Here is a 12,291-nt window from a genome sequence, read left to right on the forward strand (position 1 = left end):
AAAGCACTTTTACCTGTATAATATACCTGCTGGAAATCATATTTTCAGTTCAATGGAAAATACAGATAATATATAGATTATTAAAACAGCTGAAAAGTAGATAAAAGTAACTGTTGCTAACTAATAACAATAACACTTAAAGATTTAACAGTATTAGCAAATTTAACACACTCTCCAAACCAGAGCAATCACCCATTTAAATACCTGGTAATGTTTTGGATCAAGGGTAATAGCACGATTGAAATCCAGGATTGAGCCATCCTTGTGGAGTTTGACTTTACAAAGCCCACGGTGATAAAAGCCTTCTGCAAAATCGGGATTTGCTTTCACAGCTTTTGTCAAAGAATCTAAAGCCTAGAAGAGCATATAGGTAAAAAGCAAATCATTCAGAGAGTAGAATATATTAGTTAAAAAGTTAATACATTACAGTGTATAACTATTATTGAAAAGCTTTTATTTTTTGATCATTTTAAATATGTTTTTCCCAGTGAACCTTGTGGAGCCAAAAGATATGAATGACCCAGGTTTATTATGATTTACATGTTCCCTTATTCACAGACTAACATCTACATAATCCATGTTGTTACAATACTTTTGGAGGTGTAATTTTTTTAAAAAAATTCATTTATGTATTTATTTGGCTGTACCGGGTCTTAGCTGTGGTACGCAGGATCTTTAGTTGCAGCGTGTGGGATCTAGATCCCTGACCAGGGATCAAACCTGGCTCCCCTGCATTGGGAGTACTGAGTCTTAGCCACTGGGCCACGAGGGAAGACCCTAAGAGGACTTTAATCATTATGTGTCTTACTGTGTTTCTTCAAAGAAATCACAATTAGTATTTATTATTTCCCATGAGGACCCGCAGATATATAGTTACAAAATTTCAAAACAAAAGAACTCCAAATTTTTTTCTAACATTGTAAAGCAAAACCAGGTTTCCCCTGCTTGTCCAAAGGACTAAGAACATGTAAAATATTTGTAATTAATCTCATACGTATTGTAATTTCTTAACGGAAAACTAATCAAGTGCAATTCTCTTTTAAAGTTATGAAGATGCAGGTCTCAGATACCATCCACCCCTATGAATATAAGGACTGGAATGGTGTGTGGGTGTGTCTGTCTGTGTGTGTATCTGTGTAGTTGTGAAATATTCAAAAAGAGCCAATGATACGTTATTTACATATTTATCATATCAGTGAAAATTCTGAAATGGAGAATTGTATAAAATAGCCAAATATTATTAGGTTTGGTGCAAACATAATCTTGGTCTTTGCACTGTTGAAATTTGCCATTTGATATTGGAATATATTCTTAAATAAATGTGGTTACATTATACATTACTTTAATACACATTTCTCACTTTATGTTTTTTGCTAATGACTTATTGCTGTTTATTTTATATTTATTTTAGATTATGGAAATGATTTTAGACAAAAAGCAAATTTGAGAGATTTTCTTATTGGAGTTCAAAATAGGTCATTAAGCAGTGGAGACAACTCACAACATCAACAACGCTTTTGGCCCAAGAACTGCTACAGCACAGTGGTGGTTCAAAAAGTTTTGCAAAGGAGACGAGAACCGTGAAGATGAGGAGCGCAGTGGCTGGCCATCGGAAGTTGACAACAAAAATTGAGAACCATCACCAAAGCTGATACTCTTACAACTACATGAGAAGTTGCCGAAGAACTCAGCATCAACCATTCTACAGTAATTCTTCATTTGAAGCAAATTGGAAAGGTGAAAAAGTTTGATAAGTGGGTGCCTCATGAGCTGACCGGAAATCAAAAACAATGTTGTTCTGAAGTGTCGTCTTCCCTTTATTCTACACAACAATGAACCATTTCTCAATCAGATTGTGACAAAAAGTGGATTTGATACAACTGGCAATGACCTGCTCAGTGGTTGGACAAAGAAGAAGGTCCAAAGCACTTCTCAAAGTCAAACTTGCACCAAAAAAGGTCATGCTCACTGCTTGGTGTTCTGCAGCTGGTCTGATCCACTACAGCTTTCTGAATCCCAGTGAAACCATTACATCTGAGAAGTATGCTCAGCAAATCAATGAGATGCACCAAAAACTGTAACGCCTACAGCTGGCATCAGTCAACAGAAAGGGCCCAATTCTTCTCCATAACAATGCCCGACTGCCTGTCACACAACCAATGCTTCAAAAGTTGAACGAGTGGGCTACGAAGTTTTGCCTCATCCACCAATATTCACTTCACCTCTTGCCAACCGACTACCAATTCTTCAAGCATCTTGACAACTTTTTGCAGGGAAAATGCTTCCACAACCAGCAGGATGCAGAAAATGCTTTCCATGAGTTCATCAAATCCTGAAGCACAGATTTTTACACTACAGGAATAAATAAATGTATTTCTTGTTGGCAAAAATATGTTGATTATAATGGTTCCCATTTTGATTAATAAAGATGTATTTGATAGGGAACCCAAAGCCGGTGCTCTGTGACAACCTAGAGGGGTACGATGGGGAAGGAGGTGGGAGGGAGGTTTAAGAGTGAGGGGACATATATATACCTATGGCTGATTCATGTTGATGTATGGCAGAAACCGTTACAATGTTGTATGTAATTATCCTCCAATTAAAAATAAAATTAAATTAAAAAAAATAAGGATTTGTTTGAGCCTAGCTAATAATGGTTTAAAGTTCAAGGTCCAAAACTGCAATTACTTTTGCACCAACCTAATAGATAAATACTTAATAATTGAATCAACTGGTTTTCAATGGACCTAGCCATCTTAACAGCCAATTTACTGTGATTTTAATTGTTCAGTTGTCAATAAGGGAAATCAGTGTCCTAATTGTTTTCCATTTATTCTGCATGACATTGATGCACTCAAAGTATTGACAATGTGATAAGTAAATTTATACTAAGTGATGAAATTATTTTGCTATAATAATTTCTTACAATTAGATTTATTATTTTGGTGGGAAACACACATTAGTCTTTAGAATATTGTCGACAAACAAGCATTAATAAAATGTGTTGAATAAATAAAACAACGTAGTAGGTTTTACAATGTGCAGACTGACTATAGTAAGCCAAGCTTTACCAGAAGCTTTGGCCTAGTCCCTCGCTGCTTAGGTGGCCTTTGGAAATGGAACTGAATGTAAGGAAACAATTTCTAAAACCATGAAAAACTTATGTGCCTAAATACACAAAATACCAGTTGTAAGTTGCCTTCCTCCATGTAACAAAGACCCAAGTGGTACAGACAGTCTGCTGAAGCTGCTAAGGCACTCGGTCCTTTATCAGAATAAGAAATGAGATCCAACGCCTTTTTAAACATTCTCATGGCTTCCTATAATGATTTTAAAAAAGAGAGAGTGAGGGAAGGTAATGTTTCTCTGTAATATTTATTTAACATGACAGCCTACATGGTAAAAGGAGTCCTGAGTACACAGCTTTGCTCTGATTTGACATGAGGACACACAGACCGGGTAAAGACATGGATCTTGTCAGTGACGGCGAGAGAGGACCCGGGTGGGGAGTCCGACCTACCCACATGCCTGGCCTATAAGCAGGTATATAAGTAGGCTTACACAAATGAACGTTTGGAACTGTGATTTCTAAATTCTTTTCTTTTTTGTGAAAATTTATGTGAGTTTAATCTATGAACTAGAGCCATACAAGACTAATTTCTAAATTCTAAATGGTATTTTCTCATAGTCTTAAATCAGACTTCAATTTATAGACCAGTTTATGACCAGTTGCCTAGTAAGTCTCCTGAAGGGAATGCTGGCCAGCTGTTATGTAGTAAAAGTTCTCTACTGACAATCTCTGAGGCGGTTTCAATCACCCTTTATTTTGTTCTGCTGTGCTCTCAAGGGGGTTCCATTGACACCAGAGAATACACTAACATCAAAAATTACCCATTTAAACTATGCCGCCAAAAGAGTTGAAATTCATTAATGAAAAAAAATTCAATTTCCCAGATAAAGACAGCTTTTCATAATTAGTGACTCTGTCTATTAATCTACATAGAAATGCAGATGCTTATGACTCTTTAGCCCACTTAATTACATGAAATTGCTAAAGAAACGATGAGGTTTAACTTGGATATGCGGTGCCTTTTGTGTCCACCCTTGCTTTCCGCCACATATCTACAGTCATCTCAACATTCAGTGGCTCAGCTGGTAGAGAAGCTGCCTGCAATGAGGGAAGACCTGAATTCGATCCCTGGGTTGGGAAGATCCCCTGGAGAAGGTAACAGCTATCCACTCCAGTATTCTGGCCTGGAGAATTCCATGGACTGTATAGTTCATGGGGTCGTAAAGAGTCGGACACGACTGAGAGACTTTCACTTTCAACATTAAAGGCAAGACCTTGCTACAGAAAAAACACCAAGAAACTTCTCAGTTTCCCTCCTTTTTACTTTTCAAAGTCCCCCTACCTTCTTCATTTCCATCTCTCTCTCTCCTGTCTTTGGATGGTTTCCTTTCTTCTTCTCAGAGCTAACTCCTTAAGCTGTGCCTTTGACCCCAACTCCATCCCCACAGAAGCTTGCTAGTTCCTTCCACTTTTGAATCTCTGCCCCTTCATTGTCTCCTTGACTCCCTACAGTCTTCCATCACATTTACTTTAAAATGAATGCATCTTCACTTCCTCCTGCTTTCTCCTTCAGCTGATGTCCCACCTCTCTTTCCTTCACTACTCTAGAAAGTAGTGGTTGTCCTTGTGAGGTTTGCAGGGAAGGCAAATTTACATTCTAAACACAATACTCTAGTGGCCATGGGGATAAAAACTTTGAAGAGTTAAAAGACAATTATACTAAGTCAAGCAAACTAAAAATATGTTCTGAATTAGGACTAATGACCAGAGAAATAGAGAAAGGAAGTGGATTTGAGAGATATATTTAGAAAGTAGAACCAAGAGAACATGACTATTGATTTGGTATAAAGGGCAAACAAAAGTGACCTCAGATTTTTAGCAGAGCAATGTCAGGGAGGCAGAGAGGAAATTTAGGGTTATTCCCAAGAAGGAATTCAATATCATAAAGGTGTCAATTATCCCTAAAATAACCTAGAGAGTCAATGCAATTCAGTCAAAATTCCAGCAGGATTTCTTGTTGCTGTTGTTTTTATTGAGGCATAGTTGCAACCCACTACAGTATTCTTGCCTGGAAAATCCCACAGACAGGACCCTGGAGGGCTACAGTTCATGTGATCGCAAAGAGTCAGACATAACTGAACAACTGAGCATAGATATTTACAATAGTGTTAGTTTCTGCTGTACAAAGAAGTGAATCAGCTATATGCATTATATATCCCTTCCCTCTTGGACCTCCCTCCCTCCCACCCCTATCCCACCCATCTGGGTCATCTTAGAGCACTGAGCTGAGCTCCCTGTGTATACAGCAGGTTCCCACTAGGGTTTTAAATGACTCTTGACAAGCTGAATTTAAAATGTGTATGGAAGAGTAAAGGCTGAAAAATAACCAGGGATTTCCTGAAAAAATATGGTGTGATGACTTGCTCTACCAGATGTCAAGAATTACAATAAAGCAACAGTAATTAAGACATTGTATTATTAAGTCAGGGGTAGAAATATTGACCAAAGGAACAGAATACAGAGCCCAAAATCAGCCCCACAAATACATGAAAAGCTTCCACAGGACAGATGTACTACTTACATCTTTGATTGAGGAGAACACTTCAGTAAATGATACTGGAACATCTGAGTATCCACATGGGGAAAATTGAAATATTATCAATATCTCACATTCAAAAACATCTATTTAAGGTAGAGTGAGATCTTAAACTGGAGAAGGGAATGGCAAACCACGTCAGTATTCTTGCCTTGAGAACCCCATGAACAGTATGAAAAGGCAAAAAGATAGGACACTGAAAGATGAACTCCCCAGGTCGGTAGGTGCCGAATATGCTATTGGAGAAGAGTGGAGAAATAATTCCAGAAAGAATAAAGAGATGGAGCCAAAGCAAAAACAACTCCCTCTGGTCATAGAAGTAAAGTCCGATGCTGTAAAGAATAACATTGCATAGGAACCTGGAATGTTAGGTCCATGAATCATGCACGGTAAATGGGAAGTGGTCAAACAGGAGATGGCAAGAATGAACATCAACATTTTAGAAATTAGTGAACTAAATGAGATGAAATGAGCGACTTTAACTCAGAGGACCATTATATCTACTACTGTGGCCAAGATTCCCTTAGAAGAAATGGAGTAGCCATCATAGTCAAAAAAAGAGTTGGAAATGCAGTACTTGGGTGCAAACTCAAAAATGACAGAATGAACTCTGTTCGTTTCCAAGGCAAACCATTCACTATCACAGTAATCCAAGTCTATGCTCCAACCAGTAATGCTGAAGAAGCTTAAGTTGAATGGTTCTATGAAGACCTACAAGACCTTTTAGAACTAACACCCAAAAAAGATATCTTTTTCATCATAGGGGAATGGAATACAAAAGTAGGAAGTCAACAGATACTTGGAGTAACAGGAAATTTGGCCTTGGAATACAAAATGAAGCAGGGCAAAGGCTAGTGGAGTTTTGCCAAGAGAACGCACTGGTCATAGCAAACACCCTCTTCCAACAACACAAGAGACAACTCTACATAGGGACATCACCAGATGGTCAATACCAAAATCAGACTGATTATATTCTTTGCAGCCAAAGATGGAGAAGCTCTATACAGTCAGCAAAAACAAGACCGGGAACTGACTGTGGCTCAGATCATGAACTCCTTATTGCTAAATTCAGACTTAAATTGAAGAAAGTGGGGAAAACCACTAGACCATTCAGGTATAACCTGAATCAAATTCCTTATGATTATACAGTAGAAGTGACAAATAGATTCAAGGGATTAGATCTGATGGACAGAGTGCCTGAAGAACTATGGATGGAGGTTTGTGACTTTGTACAGGAGACAAGGATCAAGACCATCCCCAAGAAAAAGAAAGGCAAAAAGGCAAAATGGTTGTCTGAGGAGGCTTTACAAATAGCTGAGAAAAGAAGAGAAGTGAAAAGCAAAGGAGAAAAGGAAAGATATAAGCATCTGAATGCAGAGTTCCAAAGAACAGCAAGGAGAGATAAGAAAGCCTTCCTCAGTGATCAATGCAAAGAAATAGATGAAAACAATAGAATGTGAAACTAGAGATCTCTTCAAGAAAATTAGATACCAAGGGAACTTTTCATGCAAAGATGGGCACAATAAAGAACAGAAATGGTATGGACCTAACAAAAGGAGAAGATATTAAGAAGTAGCAAGAATACACAGAACTATACAAGAAAGATCTTCATGATGCAGATAACCATGATGGTGTGATCACTCACTTAGAGCCAGACATCCTGGAATGTGAAGTCAAGTGGGCCTCAGGAAGCATCACTGCGAACAAAGCTAGTGGAGGTGATGGAATTCCAGTTGAGATATTTCAAATCCTGAAAGATGATGCTGTGAAAGTGCTGCACTCAATATGCCAGCAAATTTGGAAAACTCAGCAGTGGCCACAGGACTAGAAAAGGTCAGTTTTCATTCTAATCCCAAAGAAAGGCAATGTCAAAGAATGCTCAAACTACCACATAATTGCACTCATCTCACACACTAGTAAAGTAATGCTCAAAATTCTCCAAGCCAGGCTTCAGCAATATGTGAACCGTGAACTTCCAGATGTTTAAGCTGGATTTAGAAAAGGCAGAGGAACCAGAGATCAAATTGCCAACATCTGCTGGATCATCGAAAAAGCAAGAGAGTTCCAGAAAAACATCTATTTCTGCTTTATTGACTATGCCAAAGCCTTTGACTGTGTGGATCACAATAAACTGTGGAAAATTCTGAAAGAGATGGGAATACCAGACTAACTTACTTGCCTTTTGAAAAACCTATATGCAGGTCAGGAAGCAACAGTTAGAACTGGACATGGAACAACAGACTAGTTCCAAATAGGAAAAGGAGTACGTCAAGGCTGTATATTGTCACCCTGCTTATTTAACTTATATGCAGAGTACATCATGAGAAACGCTGGGCTGGAGGAAGCACAAGCTGGAATCAAGATTGCCAGGAGAAATATCAATAACCTCAGATATGCAGATGACACCACCCTTATGGCAGAAAGTGAAGAGGAACTAAAGAGCCTCTTGATGAAAGTGAAAGAGGAGAGTGAAAAGGTTGGCTTAAAGCTCAACGTTCAGAAAACCAAGATCATGGCATCTGGTCCCATCACTTCATGGTAACTAGATAGGGAAACAATGGAAACAGTGAGAGACTTTATTTGGGGGGGCTCCAAAATCACTGCAGATGGTGACTGCAGCCATGAAATTAAAAGACACTTGCTACTTGGAAGAAAAGCTATGACCATCCTAGACAGCACATTATAAAGCAGAGACATTACTTTGCCAACAAAGGTCTTTTTAGTCATAACTGTGGTTTTTCCAGTAGTCATGTATGGATGTGAGAGATGGACTATAAAGAAAACTGAATGTCAAAGAATTGATGCTTTTGAACTGTGGTGTTTGAGAAGACTGTTGAGAATCCCTTGGACTACAAGGAGATCAAACCAGTCAATCCTAAAGGAAATCAGTCCTGAATATCCATCGGAAGGACTGATGCTGAAGCTGAAACTCCAATACTTTGGCCACCTGATGCGAAGAACTGACTCACTGGAAAAGACCCTGATGCTGGAAAAGATTGAAGGCAGGAGGAGAAGGGGACAACAGAGGATGAGATCGTTGGATGGCATCACCAATTTGTTGGACATGAGTTTGAGCAACCTCCAGGAGTTGGCGAGGGACAGGGAAGCCTGGCCTGCTGCAGTCCATGGGGTCGCAAAGAGTTGGACATGACTGAGTGACTGAACTGAACTGAACTTAGATCTTAAATTTGAAAAGCAAAACGTTTAAACTCTTAGAAGAAAATATGGGGAAATATCTTACGATCCTGGTGTAGAAAGGGAATTTTTAAAGAAGATTTTTTTTAATATTTTTTATTTATTTATTTGACTATGTCAAATAAGTTAGCTGACAGGAATCGAACCCATGCTCCCTGTGTTGGGAGTGGAGAGTCTTAGCCACTGGACCACCAGGAAAGTCCAAACAAGAAGTTTTTTAAGGCTGTGACAATGAAACAAAAAGTAGATATAGTCAACGACATTAAAATTAAGACCCTCTGCTCATTAAAAGACATCATAAAGAAAATATAAAAAGCAGGCACAAATTTTAAGAGAATATATGACACACATGCCACCAACCAAGGATTAATACACAGAACTTATTTTTTTCAATGCCAAAAATCAATGCGAACAACTCAAATAAAAATGTGTACAGGAAATGGATAGAACAGGAAATGTGAGCAGCTATTAACCTATAAAATGATGCCTCACCTTTCACTCAAACTGAAAAATGTGAATTAAGACCACAGTGAGACAGTTTTATGCACAAAATTGACAAAAATAAAGTTGACAACGCCAGTTATCATAGGATGGAGATAAGCAATAATACTCATACATCACAGGTGCAAGAATAAATTGGTAGAATCCCATGGAATGATGTGCCATTTTCTTGAAAGTCAAACATTTACATCCTCTATGTTCCAGCAATGTTAACAGAAGACATGAAAAAGAATGCTTATAGCAACCTTACTCTTAAGAGGAAAAAAAAAAATAAAAGGGAATAACCTAAATGTTAATTAACAGAAGAATCAATAAATGAATGGTATGATTTAGTTTTGTTAAAAACTGTATATATAAGCTGTAATTCTAAGCACAATATAAAAATTCCATTAATAGGTTTAGTAAACATTACTGAAATGTTTTTCACCTTGTTCCTCTTGGCCTTCATTTGAGCCTTTGCTAACAGAGTATACATGGGGACATCAGGCTTATTCAACATGACCTCATCCAAGACCTGAATGGCCTTGTCAGGGTTCTCACAAAACGAATAAATGAGTGCTTGCTGTATAGGACTCAACTCAATGAGACCTGAAAGGAAAAGAAAGTTTATCAATAACCTTGCCAAGTATCTAGGTCTTTGATATGATTGTTTTTAGGCAGTCAAGCAATTCAATATTCTGTTTTTACAATATGAATTTAATAAATCAATATGATACTAAAATCTATTTATTATCAACAAACAGTAAGGCATTCCAATTGCAAACAGAAAATAATAGTGTAAGCTTGATATAGCCTGTAATAATCTCAGGGCTTTGCAAGTGATAAAGAATCCACCTGCCAACGCAGGAGACACAAGAGATGTGGATTCAATCCCTCGGACAGAAAGATCCCCTGGAGTAGGAAACGGCACCCATTCCAGTATTCTTGCCTGGAAAATTCCATGAACAGAGGAGCCTGATGGGCTACGGTTCATGGGGTTGCAAAGAATTAAACGTGACTGAGCACACACACACACATAATAATCTCTCACAAAACTCACCAGGTTATGAGGCATTTTACAAATTGATTATATACATGCAAAATTGATGTTTTAAAGTTTCAAAATCCAACTCTGACTTTCAAGTGAACTCTTCGTGCTAGCTATACATAGCTATAGCAAATAGTATAAAAAGATTAAAGAAGTATTTTAAAATTAAGGCAATGTTATAATTTTGCATTGACTATATTTACCTTTGTTCATTTCTGCTACTTGATAAATAGTGAACTTTGCAAGATCATAGCATCTCATCCTAAGAAGATACTGTCCTCTGGAAGAAATAACACTCTTTAAATCTAAGCAGTTAAAAATAATCTGTATTTTTCTAAAATACTGATTTTTATATTACTTAAGATATTAAATTACATTTATTCACACTTACATATATATGACAAAAACAATGTGAAATTTATGAATATTTGTGTAAGTCTAAGTAAGCCAATTAGCATGGAGATGTGAGAACAAAACAATTTAGCAAATGTGAAGCTGAAAGGAAAATACTCAAGTCTTTTTTTAATTATCAGTATTTAAAATGTTATACTCTGCTGCTGAGAAATTTTAAAGCTAAACACAGATCAAGGAGACATAAAAAGAGAAATATTTACATAAATTGTTAAAATGTGGTTCAAGAGTTAAAACACAAAGCAAGCTCTTATCAGAAAGCACTGTTCCAGTCCATTTTCTCACATCTGTAAATCCATTTCCCATGTTAGTAATTATATTTTTGGTAGTGATAACTCATAATTTGCAATGGGTCCTTTCATAGCAAACTCTACTGAATCTGAAATACAGTTCAAAGTATCATGTTTTTGGTTTTTTTCCACCGAATTATCCAAAGTTTATACTTGGCACCTCTGCAGACACAATTAAAATATATTGCCTCACTTTCATGAGATCTGGGGTAACTATCTAACCAGTAATCTAGAGAGGCCTCAAAGAACTTAAACATGAGATAGCTGTGTTTTGAAACAAGGATAGAACAAAGGGAAAGACCTGCTTATTGCATAAATTATCTTAAAATTCAATGAAAACAGTAACTATATTTGACTTACTGGTTGGGAGATGGCCATTTCTGGGAGATTAAATGTAAAACACAGGTCAGGAGGATCAAGAAAGAACTAAGGATTCCAACAGCTAGCTCAGATTCTAAGTTATCCCAAGGAGAATTCTATTTCTATGCTCATACCTTATTATATATAATTGGATTCCATCCGGCTGAAGGTGAATAGCATAAGATAACTCTCTCACTGCATTTTTCAGTTTGTGCAACTGTTGAGTGATAAATAGAAATTTAGCTCATAATAATACTAATTGCTTCCTTTCTGATATTTATTTCCTCCTATTCTTCAATACAGAAATTGTACAGGAATTCCTCAATGAACATGGGATACAGTGAAGTAAAAAAAACAAAAGGATGCTAAGTCTTCTGGTTTTTTAAATTATCTTTAAGTTTGAAGAATGATTACACAGACCCACAAATACATAGTTTTAGATAAACATGATTATATCATGTATTCTAGTTTCTTTCGTTTGGCTTTTTCTCTAGCTTTTCAGTTTTTCTCCCTCAACCATAGCATCTTTTACACCAAACATTACTCATGTTAATAAACTAGATCGCAAGGGAAAGTAAAATAAAAAGTCAATTCCACTTAAAAATAAGAGAAGAAAAACAAGCTTGCACTTGAAGGGTAAAATGAATGAGTAAAACAAAATACAACAATAATGAAAAAGATACATTTTAAAATCAATATACAATGAAAAGTAAACATTGATTCTTTTCTTAATACAGGTTACAGAGCATAATCTGGATTTGTACAAATTTTTACAACATTCAGTTCAGTTGCTCAGTTGTGTCCGACTCTTTGCGACCCCATGAACTGCAGCATGCCAGGC

The 12,291-nt window shown here is 37.0% G+C and overlaps 1 protein-coding gene across 3 annotated transcripts in view; it reads right to left on the reverse strand.

Annotated features, from left to right (window-relative positions):
• Positions 1-12,291, reverse strand: part of TTC6 (tetratricopeptide repeat domain 6) — a 184,973-nt gene that overhangs the window by 34,319 nt on the left and 138,363 nt on the right. For all 3 annotated transcript variants that reach the window (XM_081547829.1, XM_081547831.1, XM_081547830.1), the window contains 5 exons: positions 11,585-11,667; positions 10,593-10,669; positions 9,790-9,950; positions 3,186-3,320; positions 205-354 (listed from right to left, as the gene is read on the reverse strand). In XM_081547829.1, the coding sequence (XP_081403955.1) occupies positions 205-354; positions 3,186-3,320; positions 9,790-9,950; positions 10,593-10,669; positions 11,585-11,667 (606 nt within the window). The remainder of the gene's footprint in view (positions 1-204; positions 355-3,185; positions 3,321-9,789; positions 9,951-10,592; positions 10,670-11,584; positions 11,668-12,291) is intronic.

This window comes from Giraffa tippelskirchi, chromosome 12, assembly GCF_054371585.1.
Source record: "Giraffa tippelskirchi isolate mGirTip1 chromosome 12, T2T-mGirTip1v1.2.pri, whole genome shotgun sequence".
Taxonomy (NCBI): Eukaryota; Metazoa; Chordata; class Mammalia; order Artiodactyla; family Giraffidae; genus Giraffa; species Giraffa tippelskirchi.